The sequence below is a fragment of the Alosa alosa genome, chromosome 24 (genome assembly GCF_017589495.1).
Source record: "Alosa alosa isolate M-15738 ecotype Scorff River chromosome 24, AALO_Geno_1.1, whole genome shotgun sequence".
NCBI lineage: Eukaryota > Metazoa > Chordata > Actinopteri > Clupeiformes > Clupeidae > Alosa > Alosa alosa.
The window spans coordinates 17,986,568-18,004,067 of record NC_063212.1 but is presented as its reverse complement, the minus strand read 5'-3'; the positions used below and the strand labels follow the sequence as shown (position 1 = coordinate 18,004,067).

At 39.7% G+C, this 17,500-nt stretch overlaps 2 protein-coding genes across 2 annotated transcripts in view; one reads left to right on the top strand and one right to left on the bottom strand.

The window, feature by feature from the left end:
• The window catches only part of LOC125289781 (serine/threonine-protein phosphatase PP1-beta catalytic subunit), a 38,960-nt gene extending 37,702 nt beyond the window's left edge, over positions 1-1,258 (bottom strand). The window contains exon 1 of the mRNA XM_048236776.1: positions 1,123-1,258. Coding sequence (XP_048092733.1) covers positions 1,123-1,174 — 52 coding nt within the window. The 5' untranslated portion in view covers positions 1,175-1,258. The remainder of the gene's footprint in view (positions 1-1,122) is intronic.
• Positions 1,259-3,275: 2,017 nt separating this feature from the next.
• Positions 3,276-17,500, top strand: part of rela (v-rel avian reticuloendotheliosis viral oncogene homolog A) — a 19,967-nt gene continuing 5,742 nt past the window's right edge. Inside the window, exons 1-8 of the mRNA XM_048236767.1 lie at positions 3,276-3,486; positions 4,974-5,012; positions 7,201-7,337; positions 12,482-12,627; positions 13,500-13,591; positions 14,993-15,127; positions 16,014-16,118; positions 17,035-17,250. Coding sequence (XP_048092724.1) covers positions 3,480-3,486; positions 4,974-5,012; positions 7,201-7,337; positions 12,482-12,627; positions 13,500-13,591; positions 14,993-15,127; positions 16,014-16,118; positions 17,035-17,250 — 877 coding nt within the window. The 5' untranslated portion in view covers positions 3,276-3,479. The remainder of the gene's footprint in view (positions 3,487-4,973; positions 5,013-7,200; positions 7,338-12,481; positions 12,628-13,499; positions 13,592-14,992; positions 15,128-16,013; positions 16,119-17,034; positions 17,251-17,500) is intronic.

Here is a 17,500-nt window from a genome sequence, read left to right as displayed (position 1 = left end):
AGCAGTGCAGTCATATAGCAAATGCTTAGGTCACACACACACACACACACACACACACACACACGGGCTGATTAAACCAGTTCACATTCAAATTCACTAAACCACTTGAACATTTTCTGCACCAACTGAGCTTTTTCTAGTTTAGAGTACACCAGTTGTTACCAGTGGAATGCTGAAATTATACAGATTCAGGTAACTGTTGATTAAATAAGACCAATAAGTAACAAGAGCATCAAACCACTATAAAGTTGGTATAATTTATGAAAAGATAGGTTACCGATGGCCACCCATGAAGAGTAGTCTTGTCATAGTCTAACCACTGCTAAACTATTTTAACCAAAGATGGCTATAGTAGCCTTGGTCGCAGGGACCATTGGCTACACATTTAAGTAGCCTTACTCTGGTTAAGTTATTCTCTTTCGTGATGGCACAGAACTGAAACAATTAGCCTATCTGCCTAATGAAAGTAACAAATGTTCTGAAGAAAACTTCCCAACGGTTGCAACAATGTATCTGCAAAGTCTGGTCAAAAGTAACCAAATATATTTTTGATGGATAGCCCATAACAAGAACGACCAACTAGCGTAGCCCCTTCTTGAGTCACTTTCTTAGTCTTTCACCACAAATAAGGTGACTATTTACATACATCGTAAGTCTTGTTTCCTCTGTGAAATCTACATGGTTTGACTGATTATGTCATTTCTTTTAACTAGAACCCTTCAACAGGGTAAACTGGAAGTCCAAAAACATAGGTAACCACATCACAAAACAATCAACTTCTGCAACTTTGTCAGCGTAAACGAATCTCGCATTCGTTTGGGCAGGTGATGAAATTAGATGAAACCTGTCCCTTATTTTTGGTGTAATGTAGCCTACACGGCAACAGCCTACTCATGGCGACACACGCAAAGGTGTGCCCGTTTACAAAATAAGTGACGGCCAGACATGAAAGCTACAAGACTACGCGGGCTCTCCCTTTTGCCAGCCAGGCCGAATTGAAAACAAATTATCTATACGACAGGCGCTGTTGTCGTTCAGACACATATTACAGAGAGGGATTAGCTGTAAAACATGTACGTGTAATTGGGATAAAATTAGCAATAGTGCAGCTAATCAACTCACCCTCTAGGAGTCTGGAGATAAGCGAGTCGACGTCCAACTCTCCCTCCGCCATTTCTGTAGTGGTGCTGTCAAGGCTGTTTCGCAGAGAGCAACCCTACACGTCTGCTAGGCACCGCCTGGACTCCGAAGTAGTGGAATGCTAGCCCCCGGGTCTCTCCGCCCGCAGAGCCTTTATGACAAATAGCCAGATGAACTTCATGGACATTCTTCAGGTTGATTATCGCCATAATCTACTAAAACTAAACGAGATTGTATGTCGTTCATTTGATGTAGCTTAATTACAATGCTATTACGGTAGGCCTGTATAACTGCTTGTCTGCTATGGCAGCACGAGAGACAAGACAGGCTGCTCGATTATGACAAAAAAACATCATCGTTGTCAACATTGATTACGATTTTAACAATATGAATCAATGATTTTGGAATCTATTTTCGAAACTTTAAAATCATTAACAGTGAAGTAAGTTGACTTTTGAATACAGGTATAATTCAACTGAAAAACAGTAGCCTAGGCCTATAGCCTACATGCAAAAAAGGTTGTAAGCAATTCAAGCAAGTTAAGCTTGGCTACCTGTAGCCTAAAGCAAACATAATGGTGATAAATGATAGATGAAAATGATAAATGAAACACAGCCCTACAAGACACAACAGATCAATTAAGCACACATTCTTGGTGGGTAGGAATAGGATCTATATTGACTTTGTGTTTCTGCACTGGTATAATTTCATATAGATTAAATGATTTACATTGTTTGAAACTAAAACTTAGACTTTGGCTGTAATAAACGGTTAATGTTTGTAACTTCACATGTTGTTAAATAGGCAGGTCTTAGGTATAATCCGGATGGTATAGCCTAGTCTAGATTAGATAAGATTAAGTTAAACTTTTTTGCCATTGTACAGAGTAGGCCTACAAGTAGGCTACAGACAACCAAATCCAGTTAGTGTATAACCATAAGTGCAAAAAAGCAGAAAAGTGCAATGTGAACAGGTAATGTGGTGTAAACAATACAGGTATATAACAGTGCAGTGTAGACAGTATCATGCAGTTAAGTAAGATGCATGGTTTACAGTAAGGATATGTAGCAGTGTATTAACAGCAGAAAGAGTATAATAAATATGGATATGCTGAACAATATCAGATAAGTAGCCTACAGTTAATACAGGTATGTGCGGTATATTAACGTTATACTAGGTGCAGAGTTAGTGTTCAGTAGGGTGACAGCCGCAGGAAGCTTTCTCTGAACCTGCTGGTCTGGGAAAACAGTCTATGGTTGGGGTGGTTTGATGATGCAGTGTGCATTATGTACCACTTGCCATGGAATTCCTTGATGGAGGCGAGTGAGGATGTGTGATGTGATGGGCAGTTTTCACCACCCTCTGCAGTGCTTTCTATAGTGCTTTCTTAGTCTACACGCCACATGCATTGGCTAGGCCTACTCCAAAGATGATCTCAGGCTAAGCAAAATTTGATGGCTGTGTGCTTTCTCGAAATAATCTGCAGCGATGAGGTCACATATCACTTACAGCCAATGATGAAATCACTAGTGACGATGACAGTCAAGCGGTGATAGGGCATACACAATAGTTTAGCGCCTTCTAGTGGCCGTGTCTCCGTATTACACTTCAAATTGAAAAGATGAATCATTTTATTGAGTTGAGTATGTTTTATTGTAGTATTACGTTAAAGACTTTAGGCTATATTTGTGCGTCTTTCAGTGTCACAGATACCCTACCTAAAAGTTGGGAGACCATAATGTAGACTAATACAACTGCAAAATTACTTACTTTCCCATGTTGTAAACAAACAAACAAAAAACAACAAACTACAACACTGTAACATCTAGGCATAGGCTAGCCTCTAGCTTACAAGATACAGACAAATATGTGTTGGTAATGAAAATCTGCGTTGGTTTGGGTAGTGAAAAATAGACCATGGAATAGAAACCATGTAATTTTCGGAGACCCAAACAAACATAATATGATACACAAGCCTGTATGATTATGCTTATGAATGCTTGGGGCGTTAAATAGCCTAATACACAAATGTGCTTGCTTTTCAATAGTGGCGCTCTCTGTCAACTTCCTTGCTTTCGGGCGGGAGTAGGTCCAAACCAAGCCCATGTTTTTCTCTTCCTTTACGGTACGTCATTTGGGTATTTCCGCACAATTGGGAGGGGGTGGACATTGTGAGAAAGTTGCTTTCGACTGACTCGCGGCGGTGGAGGAGGCGAGGCGGACAACACACCGATACGGACACAAATAACATTGTCAAAAAGGAGAGAAGACACTGTTCCGTTGGATATTGTTCGGCTGTTTGGATTATCTGTTACAAAGTTCATCTGTAACGAGCACAAATGGCAGGTGAGTGCAACGGAGAGACATCTTGGCGGCTACGCATTGATTTTTTTCTACGCGACATGTAGGCTAATGAAGTTTATGGTTGCTAATGTTTTGTCGAAAGGGGGAACCCCTAATTCGAGTGCAGCTGTAGGTGGAAAATAGAAACCGAAATATTCAGCAAATAGCAATCCTTGCGGCGCATAGCTCCTTTAACCATACCAATCGGGAGAAGATCATACTAAAGTGAGCCTTAGCTTCAAAACTATTGCCATTTGTGAGACTTTGACAACCTGGTTAGGCCAAAACGTTTCGGATAACTTCTATCGCATTTTCCAGGAACTCACGTGCGCTCTAGGCGCAAAAAGCAACTCTTGTCAAACCCTAGGGCATTTTCTCGCTTTTGGGCCTACTCTTCTTGTGTTGTTTGTAACAATAAGTTGCTGTTATTTTACACATTCGTGTTTTAGTTGAATGTCATGACTGCGTTACTCACTATTAGGGGTTGACACGCCTATCACGCAGCTTTTCAGAAATGTCAAAGAATTGTTCGGACTGTCCAGTGTCCTTGTTAAAAGTCTTGTTTTACAAGTTGCACACAGTCTCATCAGAGGACTATCGATGTCACAGACTGTTCTGTGCAGGCCACTGAGTCATAACAAGGCTATTTTGTTACTTTTAAGTTGCGTACTCGGCCTATAACGTGTTACACAAAATATCATGTAACGTCATGGGAATCGGTGCCTTTGCCATAACGTCACTGCAAAATCGTCTGGTGATGGCAAAATCTTTTTTCCCCTTCAATAATTAGTAGCCACTATAGCACTTTTGCTCTAATCTATATCATAGATTGTCACTCCGCCGTGTTACTTGTCTAGTGGCTGTATGTCTTTGTTGGTTGCAAGCCCACATGGCTACAGCGTCTTAATTTATTTGTCATTTGTCACGGTCTTGGATGCCGTGATTTCTGAAGAGGACATGACCCTAATGAGTTTGGACTTAAGCGTCAAGCGTGTCTGTACATGGAAGGCGTTTGAAGAGACGACATTTTGTAGGCTAAACCTTAACCCTGCGGGCTCTCCTCCTTTTTGACATTTCGCTTGCCAAGGTGCTTTCTGACTCTGGATAGCCAAGAAGGCCTAGGCTACCTCATAACGCAGTCGGTCCTTTCAGCGCATACAGACTCGTGTCTGATAAGCTATTTCACTCAGCAACGTGATATTTGGCTTAGCCTACTTACTCACTGACACAGATTGTGATCGTTTTTACATGCTTTGTCTACTATCTAGGAAGATTTACCAGAGATTTTCCCAAAAGGCATCTATCATAATAAAAACTAACTTCCGGGTCATAGGCCACCTGTGCATTCCTCTGAGAAAAGAAGCGTCTCTGCCTTTCACCAGTCTGGTAGCTCTTTTGTTCGGTTTTATTTGTTCAGTTGTTGGATGCGTATTATATTATTTTTACTCTGTTATGTTGTTCATGACTCTTCTCCTTGTTTCGTTTTGCAGGAATATACGGCTGGTCCCAGCAGCCGCCTGTTCCCCAAGGTAAGACATGAACTCATCTACGCTCCTAATACGCTGAGCTCGCGATAGAAAAAGTTCAAACGAGCTAGGCTTTTCTGTCTAGGCATGACATTTCATCAAACAATGATATAGGAACAACTGTTTTGATAGGAATTACATGAACTAAATGAATACCAAATAGCCTCTTACACACTATAGATAAATATAACTTACCAAGAAACCCTGAAATATTTGTCTCTTCATCACAGCCATCTCTAAATGCTTTTAACAAATTTGATATACCAAAGTTAGTTTGGTTAGTTAACCAAAATATGATTCATCTAATTGCAGGATAGGTCAATCGGTATTCCCTTTTTATGTTCATTTTGGCACACATAATCATTTGGGACTGGTAGCCTAAAACAGGAAAGATATTTCTCAGGATATGAATAGTAATGATATTCCTCAGGATATGAATAGGCCTATTGTGTGTTAGTACACCGAAATTGCAGAATAGTGTTGGTTAAATATAGGTGAGCATTTATGATATTGTCTGTTAAGGCAACTATCTAACAACTTAAATTGCAGCTTTCACTGGTGACATTGCATCAGTAGTGGCTACTGCATGTTGTTCATCTAGCCTAGGCCTGTTTTGTGTCAGCTGAGGGGTTGGATTGAGGTGAGATGAACTCATGACCTTTTTGATAGGTGCTCACATGTCGTGTTCAATTGCATTTCTTGTGTTTAGCAGATGGTTTAATCCAAAGGGATTTATAGTACAAACTTTTAAAAACATCTCCATCATAATCTATGACCTTTGGTATGGATTCATTGCTGCTGTTAGCAACTGGATCTACCTGTTGCTTTATCAGTTCTCTATAGGAGAGGACCTTGGAGAACTGCCAAGTGTATTTATGTTTGTTTAGGGTATCTAGCCTACACTTTTGTCCAAAGTGACTTGCAGTATATGAACACTACATTAGTTAAAAAAAATAGTTGCACATAAAATGGAAAGCCACATTAAGCATAATAATAACAGTAATACCCCTAATAACAAAAATGCTAACGATAATAACAATATCAATATTGAAAATAATGAGCTTATATATTAACAAAAACCATACACATACAAACCATAACTGTGTAAGAGAATGAATGAATTAATTAAGTGAAATGTGGATTTAGAATCATTATTCTGTTCACTGCCAGCAGCATACTGTAAGTGACCCTGTTGACCCTGTTTGTAAACCCATCATCTTCTTTCTCAAACCACAGTGTTGCAGGTACCATTTTCCAGTATGACTGTATGCCCTACAAAGCAGCATTATGTAGAGTTTTATGGCCTTTTTTGTTCCTTACAGTCTTTTTGTTCCGGTTATGTTTTTGTTTAGCATTTTCATAACATCCTTTACTAGTTCAGGGTTATGTGAGGGGAAGTACAAATCTGTCGTCCCCACTGGTTGGCTGCACACTATTTTTGTTTTGTGGTCAGGGGGGAGGTACAAACTCCTATGTGAATCTAACTGCAGATTTTACTGCAGATTTTTATCATTCTCAACTATAGAAAAAGTGTGGTCTGCACACTGCAACTGCTCCAAAATATAAACTTTATTAATTTAAAAGCAACATTTCGATCCCCTTGGATCTTCGTCAGGCATATTTTGGAGCAGTTGCAGTGTGCAGACCACACTTTTTCTACTGTCTGACACTATTGTCTGGCACCTGCAGAAAACTTTACTTTGGATGTGCGCACCCACTCTCCGAATCATTCTCAACTATGCCATTGCCGGTGGTGTTTACAAGCAAGCAGTTTTGTAGTTCTAGCAGTTAACAGTGTTGTGATGCATGCAGTAATATATTTGTGAAGTAGTGTAGTCGTGTGCAGAGCTGTAAAAGTCTGACTTCAGAAAGTAAAAGTCCAACCACATATTTGCTCCAACCATTCACTAAACCAGCTGATCCTAGCTGGCACAACTCCTCCTCGGCCAGAGCAACTAATTAGTGAAATAACCGATATTAAGTTCACAGGTAGAACCAATACATGGTAGGACCTTTGCTTTCTGAGGTTGGACTTTTGCAACTCATAGGCCTCACTTTTGTCATAGGCCTACTAATTAATACATAGGTATATACATAGGTCTACTAATTAATTTGCAGAAGCACAGGGTGTGGGTCACAGTCGGTTCTCTGTTGACCTTTTCTGTGATTTTAATTTTTTATTTCCTTGTAGGCACTCCCTACACAGAGATCATCGAGCAGCCCAAGGCAAGGGGTATGCGTTTCCGGTATAAGTGCGAGGGGCGTTCAGCAGGCAGCATCCCGGGGGAGAAGACTAACGACACAACCAAGACACATCCTGCAATCAAGGTAGGAATGACGGCAACAAACTCAATGTCTTAACCAGCAATTGTATCGGAAAGGTAGGGAGCAATTGGCACTTAAGTATAGGAGTAAACTGGTTATGAAAGGGGCAGAGAAAACTATTTAGACCTTTACAAAATAACAAGTCATTGTCGTAGAGTATTTACATGATGTAGCCTAGAGATATTATTTCAAACACTGTGTTTGGGGATTCAGCTTGTGCTGCTGAGACCCATATCTGCAGCAGCAAAACAAGTAAATTGGTAAATTGTGAATCATTGCACTGTTTATCAAAAAAGTAATTTTAGAGCCTGCACAGAATAATCAAGTAACAATCAAATTTCGTAGTCTACCTGACCTCTTCTGTACCAACCCTTCCAAAATGCACTAAACCCATAGAAAAGGTGGAACATCTATTATGATTTCTCAGTGTCCATTTGGAAAACACTCCTATCTGGCTTCCTGAAGAACACAAAGTAAATTTTTTTTTTTTTGGTTTTTTCCACTTGAGAGTAACCCATATATGTCAGTAAAGAAGGAATAATGCCGGAAATAAAACACACTATTCCCATCACTGGTGTCAGTAAATGGAAATTTACTCACAATGTGTATAAATGACTGCATTTTGGCGAAAGTAACAGTTATGAAATGGCAAACAGCAGCAACCACATGAGTCTGATTTGAGTCACACACTCGGGCCAGCTGTGCTGACTTTTAAATGACATGAATCACACTGATAGGAAGTGGCCAGTGAACAGCTGGAAAGTAGTTGAATGGACTATATGCCATGGAAGGCTCTTTAGCCAGCAGGTTTATTTCCGCTGGAGCATCCGTAACGACATCTTCTGTTATATTCCGCTCCTTTCATGTTCACTCTAACACTAAATATCTCTTGTTTATGCCCAACATGGCAACTCTTTATTCTACTTTTAACACACGCATAAATCCTTCAGCATTTTAACATGCTCATAGATGTAACACCCAACCAGGGGTGTGTTAGTGGCTAACCTGTTGCATTTAGCTAATCGCAGAGGGGGCAATTCATTGTGCTGCTCACAACTCTGTCTTGCCACCTCTATGATTTTTATGTTCATGTTATCCTCCATGTGTGACAAACAGTGAAGCTCACGGAACAGGAGTCCTGTGCAAATTAAATCACAAATCAAATCACCATCGTAATAACCGACAGAAAAATGGCAGTTAGATATTTCTCCCAAATTGTGCAGCCCTTCGCCCTGTTCTAGGTTGAATAGTTCAGGTTACTTAATCTTATGCAGAGTAGGTAAAGGTGAAATAGCTGCTTTACATAACATTACATTTGGCTGATGCATTTTTGGCCAAAGCTTACAACATGGTAAACAGTTTTTAAAGCTTTTAAAACAGTTCTCTCAACAAATCTAGAACAATTTAAAACAGTTTAAAAGGTAGAGTACAATAAGAAAAAGTGCATCAGTGAGTGCTGTTTTTATACAGTCAAGTGTCAGTTCTAGTCAGGTGGTAAGTGCTAGAATTAGCTAGTTGTAAGTAGTGCTACGAGAAGCGATATTCTCTAAAAAGCTGGGTCTTCAGGAGTTTTCTGAAGATGGAGAGGGATGTCCCTGCTCTAGCAGGAACTGGTAGCGCGTTCCACCAACGAGGAAATTACCAGTGCATGAAAATATAAACATACTGTATATTAACATAAAATGCAAAACAAACTTTTATTTGGAAACAGTTGGCAGGAGTCATAGTTGATAACAACTGACAGTTAAAATGTCTGAACAGTGAAATAGTTGAGTAGTTTAAATAGTTAAATTATTTAATAGTGAATTATTGTAGTGAGGACATTTATTTTGAAACAGTTGTGGGCAGAGGAAATAGGAACAGAATCTGTAGTCTTAAGAGAGCCAGATTGTATGCTTAAAGCCTGAGACAGAGTATATAGTTTAAAAGTTGAATTTAGATAGTGTAATGGATGTTGGTAGACAGAAAGTTGAATGGATGTTGGTGGATAGTTTAATGGGTGGATGAGTGAATGGTTTGAAGAGGATGAATGGATAGAAAGTTGGATGGAATGCCTTATATCTTTGTAGAATGGAGAGACACAGAGAGAGTTGGCCTAGTTGAGCAAAAAGCAGTTGATACAGGTGCAATCAGTTTAACTGGCCCTTTGATGGGTCCTAGTTGAGCAGCTGGAAGTTGATACAGGTGCAAATCAAGTTTTTATTAATATCTCAAAAAGTATAAAGTTTACAAAAGTGAAAAATACATTCCCCAGGTGTCCTTTTCAAGACCTACGTTACAAAGTTTGAACGAAGTTTCTACGTTAAACGGTTAAAGCTGAATTAGACGCAGAAATTTGAGAAGAAGAAGAAGAAGACTTCGGATAACAGAACAGTTCATTTTCATGCACTGTAAAAAGTTTGGATTGACCTGAGCGTACCTGTGGCAGAGCATAGCAGCAGAGCATATGCCTCTATGAGGGCATTCAAGTAGGTGGAAGCAGAACCGGAGACTACTTTGTAAGCAAGCGTTAGAGACTTGAATTTGAGAGATAGCCAACCAGATGATGTGCGCATTAACTATTTCTGAAATGTTCTTCAGGGGACTTTGTAATAATCTTACCTATGGGTAAGCTGTATTATCTACCATAACGCTTATAGGGCAATGTAGGCCTGTACTCTGATGAACTGATGGTCTCTACAGAACTGATGGTCTCTACAGAACAGACCATTTCTATTTGAATTTAGGATTTTTTTAGCCTCATTATATAAGGGTAGAAATATCAGTCCTGACATAAAGTGAAGCCGCCTGAGTTCATCTTCTTGGCAATGATCCAAATTACATGGCTAAAATCCTCCCAGTTGTGTCCAGCTGCTGTTGATAAACTGAAACAATAGATTTTCACCTGTCACCGCCAGCTACTATTGTTTTATTATATAGTCAACATTTTGCTACACTGGAATAGTAATATTTGTGTTACCAGTGGACTTGCTTTCAACAAAAACTTGTCCAACTGGTTAATCCGAAGTCTGTGTTTGTGTTGGGGTGAGGGGGCGGGCATACTTAGTTACATACTTAGTAGAATACATTTGGGAATGGTAGTCAGCAGTACTGGTAATTTTGCATTCAAGATTTCTATCAGAACACCCAAGCAGTGAATTATTTTCAATCACACAATGTCTAACTCGATGAATAGTTACTAGTTTACAGCTGTTATTTAATGGTCTGGATCCCACAGTTAAAAACCATAAAAAGTTCCTTACTAGCTGACCGGTACCATTTTGATCCTGAATGATTTTAGTCCGTGGGAATGTACATGTTATAAACAGCCAGAGTGAGTTGAACTCACCTGTTTTTGTGTGAGACTATCGTGAGATAACGAATGGCGAGATCATGAATGTGATTGATACTAATGAACGATAATAGTGGTTGTGACTGTGTCTCACCATGTACGTGACTGAGACAAACATGCGCTTTTTGATCTGGGTTGGTTCTGAGCCTGGGTAATTTCTTCCACTCATTTCCTGCCTGTTCATCTCAACACAAACTCTACACAAAGCCTGAAACCCCCAAAGATTGACTTTAAAATATATCAGAGTTTTTGGTTCTTACAGAACGTTTTGTTGCAATGAAAATGTCAAAATGTTTATCAACATTATTACAACAGAACTGTGTGTGAGCATATATGTAGACACTGTGTACTTATGTAAACAACTAATTATGTAAACATAATGGATTCCAAAAGTAGTCCATGTTCTGCCAATGTAAGTTTGTTCTGTTGATGTAGACTACTATTGGGACACAATGCTGATGAGACACATGTGACTAAATTCAAACCTTGATCAAGCTCTAAAGGGTTTTCTGCTTCCCCAATAAGAAATATTAGAACTGGATTGTTTGCACTGCTGCAGTTACTCATTATCCCCCACAATGAGTATTCATCTCCCATGTAAACCTTTGATTATTGGCTTCTCATTAAGAGAAGGAAGGTGCCCCACACTCCGAGTTAATTAGAAAAATGTTTAATAGCCGATAACGTTTTGGCCAACAAGGCCTTCATCAGATCGAAGACCGAAACGTTATCGCCTATTAAACATTTTTCTCAATAACTCGGAGTGTGCGGCACCTTCCTTCTCTTCCACTGGATCTACACACCGGCAGCCAGCACCTCATTTTGGTGTGCGTTACTTTACTTACTCTCCTCCATATTGGCTTCATATTAGCCAATAACAATACAAACTCACTACTAAAGCCAGACAGAAAAAACATTATTGAAGTTAGACAAACTACCACTTGAGCCTTCGGATATTCAAACACACATCTTCCAGAACATCTGTTGATGTACCCCACTTAAGAAGACGTTGTTATTTCTTTTTTAAGTGGATTGAAGTGACCAACTTCCAAAAGTCCTCTTAAAGTTAGTTTCCCGCACATGGATTAAGGCCAGTCCAAAGATCCTTGATTACTAATCGCTTCAACTCTCTCTGACTAGTCCTAAAGCAAACAATTCAAATCTAAATGAAACAATGATTCCTCTCCATTGAAAAAAAAGGTCTTAGTCCAGGATTAGGCTAAATCCATGTATGGAATTCTGGTTGTTGGTGACGTGTTAAATACATTTAGAATTATAGCACAGCATGATTATCGGTAATGGGGAATTAGAATGTTCTGTTCGGCCATCTCATCATTTAAATGTCATTACTCTCCGATCTAAAGAAATATCAGTGTTTTATGAGAATAATTTTCATATATGTAGAGCATAAATTGTAGAATTGAGGAGGAAGGAAATGTGTGTACAAATATAACCTTGAAAAAGTACACGTTATATCTAGTAGTTCTTTTATTTATTTTAAGCGTGGTAGTCATGAACAAATACTGAGTGAGTATTATGTGCAAAATTGACACTCCAAACCAAAGAGAGAGAAAGCAAACACGCTCATACAAGATCTAGTGGCCAGTCAATTCATGAATTTACCATGTTGCTATTTATAACCACTCACATTTCTACAAAGGCCATGGTGGTTCCAGGAAAACCCAAGCCTATTAAAATAACCGTTCTGTTGTAAGAAAAGGAGATATTTGTTGTGTCTTGCTTCGGTGTGTTTTTCTCAACCTATGGGTGACCCATATTGTTGAAAAATATTTTGGGCTCTGCCTCTCCCCCTTAGGTTCACAACTACAGTGGGCCGATCCGCGTGCGCATCTCGCTGGTGACGAAGAGCGAGCCGCACAAACCACATCCTCACGAACTTGTAGGAAAGGACTGCAAGCATGGCTACTACGAGGCTGACCTGCAGGAGAGACGCGTGCACAGGTGTGTGTGTGTGTGTGTGTTGGGGGTGGTGAGACTTGTCCTTGTTTCTGTTCCTACTGTCTTTTCCTGATGTTGCTATAGCTTCTTTTAGTGTTAGTCTTTTAGTGTTTGTTCTTGCGGTTGTTGCGCTTGCAGTTGTTTTTGTAGTTGTTGCTGTTTTTGAACAAGGAATGCCTCACAAGTTGTAAAGACATGGCCCTTCATTTCACAGACTGTAAGCTCTGCACTGGCCTTGTGTAGCTGCCCCAGTTGTGTGGGTGTCTCAGTTTCTCTCTCTGTGTGTGGGAGTATGTACAGTGTATTGGTATTGTGAGTGAGAGGGTGGGCCTTACTGAAAGCTTAATAAAGACTTCCTGAACACAACATGGTTTGGAGACCTGGCTGTATCTTGTCCGTGCAGATGACTTTGGAAAGCCTTTAAAGTCATTCTCCACCCATTCATCCGGACAACAAAATACCAGAGACCTTAATGTGTCCTATTAAGCCATAAATCATCTGAACTCTTAGTTCACAGCGAATAGACTGTAAAAGCCTCACAGCTCTGATACTGAAGCCAGAGAGTGGTTGCTAGCACCCCCTGGGGGTTGATTTATGAAATTCAAAAGACAAAGAATTTCTGCAAAAGACTGCAAAGGAATTTCCTCACATTTTAGTCTAGCCGTCCCCAGTCGCTCTGTTTCTTCCTTTCAGTTACTTTCAGTTATTCTGTTTATTCAATTGATTCCTCATTGATAAATCTATCTATCAATTCCCAACTCATCCTATGAATTTGCTGGTATTTTTCCTCAACATTATGCAACCTATTGGAAGATTAAAATATGACATAAACTATAGCAGATGATTGATAATATCTCCATTGCTGTGCTAAATAGCTTCCAGAACCTGGGAATCCAGTGTGTGAAGAAGAAAGATCTTGTAGAGGCTGTGAGTTCCCGACTCCAAACGCAAAACAACCCTTACAATGGTGAGCAATCCTATCCATGAAAAGGAGTGAACTGTGTGTGTGTGCCAGTGTATCTGTCTGTGTGTGTACTTGTGTAACGTGTGTGTGTGTGTGCCTGTGTATCTGTCTGTGTGTGTACTGATGTGGTGTGTGTGTGCGTGCCCTGAAAGCTACAGAAATTTCATATAAAACAAAAATTCTTCAGACTAAAGTGGTTAAAGCCCTTTATGGTAAGACACACTCAACAGTAGGCCACTATGATTTTCTCTTTTGAAGTAGGCTAGCCCCACATTCTTTTAGAGTATGGGCATTTTGTCCTTATCGCTGTCCAAACCTATGCATGGGCTAGAGAACTGAACAACTGAACATGTAATGCTCATAACTACAGAGGAAAGGCTTGGTGCACTCGCCCAAAAAAATGGGAGTTTTAACAAGTATTGTCTCATGAACATAAGAAGTGCTATTAAACAATCCGGTGAAGTATGGAGTGAATTGTTTTGTGAGGTTGACTACTTTTTTCCTTATGTTTTTCCAAACATACCAATTTGGAAGTGCTCTCTTGTGTCTGTGTTCACAAGGTCATTTGTATTTTCTGAAGATAAAAGCATGCGGTTACGGGAACCAGCAGTGAAGTCGTCTGATTTTTTTAGGCCCCCCTGATTCCTTTTTCCATTTGCCCTACTTAAGCTTTGTGCCAGCCATTGTCCCATATCAGGTTCACACACTTCACTCTGTCTGCCTGTCTCTCTGTCTTTCTGTCTCTCTCTCCCTATCACTTCCTCACATACCCTCTCTCTCTCTCTCTTACTCACTCACACACACAGCTATTTATTTTCTTTACAGCTAGACTTACAAGAAAGCCTATTTTGGCCTATGGGAGCCACACACTAACACATTTTACATTTAGACTTACAAGAAAGCTTATGTTGGTCTACGGGAGCCACACCCAAGAAACAGGCTTTGCAGCTCATCTAAAGGCTGCAGCAGCCACTAGTTCATTAGTTCCCCTTCAGCAACGGATATTACTGCCCTGGCAGTAATAAAGTCTTGGACATGATTCTGGCAGATGTGGGTCAGTGATAATCGCAGTAGATTGATTTAATTGACGTGTGTTGTGTAATATGTAAACAAAGAGTTTGATATGAGGGTTAAATTGTAGTTGTAAAAGATGTCGACATGACCTTTAAGCATAGGTACTGTATATAATATAATACACATAGCACAATAACATCTTTCATTATCTAACTTGTCCCTGAGGCTGTAGAAGAGGAGCCAGTTGTGTTATTGATTGGTCCAACATCACATACTTATAAATGATCGACAAACCTGTGTTAAATATGAGGAAAAAGCATGCTTACTCAGTGAATAACTAAATTATGTGAATGGCCTTTAACACGACCCATTTCTGTAAACTCTCCCTAGTTCCCGAGGCGAAGGTTTGGGAAGAGGACTATGATCTGAATGCGGTGAGACTGTGTTTCCAGGTGTCCATCACGATGCCCAATGGAGAGCTACATCCCCTGAAACCAGTCGTCTCTCACCCTATCTACGACAACAGTATGATGAGCTTTCACACCATTTTAGACCCATGTTGTGTTGGTGTCGCATGATAATGAAGTCACACGGTTGTCAGTGGCCACAATATTTAATTAAGAGTTTTTCATTCATTATAAACTATAAAAGTTTTTCTATAAAAGTTTTTTTTGTTTGTTTTCATTTTGTTATTTTTGCCATTTTGTTTTCATCACTCTGTCCTTCTTTATTTATTTGTCATCCTATCAATCATCAATCTCCACCTATATACTGTATTAATCTCTCTGATGATAAAAATAAAGTGTTAAATAAAGCCCTCTGCAATGTCTGCAGCAAAGAATTTGCATATCACCGGAGTTCATCAACTCTAAAGTCGCACATCAATGCAAAGAAATAGTGTTGACATTCAGGGGAGTGTTCATTTATTTTCATTGTGTCCCCTAGGTTATATCTGTGGCCTGATATGCCTTGTATGTGAAAAAAAAACTTCTTCCACTTTTAAATTGATTTCCTCAGCATATTAGGTCATATGATAGATTATTATGGCCATTATTTGAACAGTGAAAATAATAATAAGAGTTTTTGAACTTTAATGTCACTAATGCTGATTATTCAATGATTCATTTGAATTTAAATATTTAAAATACTTTCACAGCAAAAAATATATATGCGATTAATTTAGATTAATTAATCACAGAGTATGTAATTAATTCGATTAATTTTAATCGATTGACAGCCGTAATATTCAATATTAAGAGACCACTGCACATTTGAATATGACCATCAACTCATTTGAATGTCACTCAGCAGCCGTAGGATGACTTCAGAAAAATGTGCAGTAGTCTCTTGGATATTTTCCCAGAGCTGTATGTCTAACCGTCTCTCTCTCTTGTCATCTTTGCCCACGTAGGAGCGCCCAATACAGCTGAGCTAAAGATATGTCGAGTAAACCGTAACTCCGGAAGTTGCCGTGGAGGTGACGAAATCTTCCTGCTCTGTGACAAAGTGCAGAAAGGTCAGTTTCACTGTCTGTCTCATATCCTGCCCCCATGCCACAGCACAATGGACCTGAAAGATGTCGAGTGTATGGTATATTGAAAGCTCAGTGTGAATGTAATCACACTAGAATTGATATAGATGATGATGTGGCATGATATATTGCATTTACAGTATATGCTACGTTTACATATTTAATGTTAACAATGGACTCTGCCCCTGTTGCTGTATGTAGTCACCAAACTCATTTTGGGAAATTACAGATGAGACACAGCGTTTAGAATGCTATCAGCACATATCCGGCATGAGAAAACGAAACTCGGTACAGACTAAAACAGAAAGGGTTGTCCTTTATAATGCAATGGTAGTTGTGTGTAATGTTATTGAGCCACGTAACCCCCACATACTAACAAGTCCTAAAACGTATAGTACGTTTCAGTGCTACGTATTAGTTTACTTTCAGCAACAGTGTTGTTCGGCATCAGTAAGCAAGTGACGAGTACAATAAAGCAGGACACCAGCTGACTCTGAAACACTCAAGGTCCAGATCAGAGGTTTGCAGTGATTTTAGAACTGACTGGTGCTGAGTTTGGAGGGAGTAAGGTACAGGTATGCACAGAGTCATAAATGTTCCCAAAGTGTTGTCAAACTGTTTTTCGTTTGTTTTGAGTTTACTTGTTACTTAGCGTGTAGCATTTCAAAATGGTGATTGACCTAGTGGATTGTGTTTTTTTTATGTCTGTCTTTAAATAGAAAACTGTAAGTGTTCTCTTGCAAGACTAGTGTGTAGGTTGTTGGTATCAGTCCTTCCACAGGGCACGGAGATATTCTTCATCTGAAACTATTGCTTCATATTCCAGCTCTCTGTGTTCATAGAGGGCATCATCAACATTTGCTCTCTCAAGACCAATGCTTGATCTCTCTTTTCTTCACAGAGGACATTGAGGTGCGCTTCTTCCGCGACTCCTGGGAGGGAAAGGGCACGTTCTCGCAGGCTGACGTTCACCGGCAGGTGGCCATCGTCTTCCGCACGCCCTCATACTGCGACATTCACCTTACGGAGCCTGTACGCGTCAAGATGCAGTTACGGCGGCCCTCCGACAGGGAGGTCAGCGAGCCCATGGACTTCCAGTTCCTGCCTCCAGACCCAGGTCACCGCCTATTAAAAAGCCTTTTTTGTAGTTGCTTTTTTACAATGTAAACGTGAGAATGTGTGTAATGTCTAAGTGTATATGTGTAACGTGTAAGTTACGTTTCTATGGTGCAGGTGTTTTTTTGTTGTTTTTTTTTGTAAATGTGTGTTATGTCTAAGTGTATATGTGTATGTTTTTAAATATGTTACATTTCTATGTTGAAGATAAATTCTGTTGTTGGTAAAGCTTTTTCACGCCTGTTTGCTAA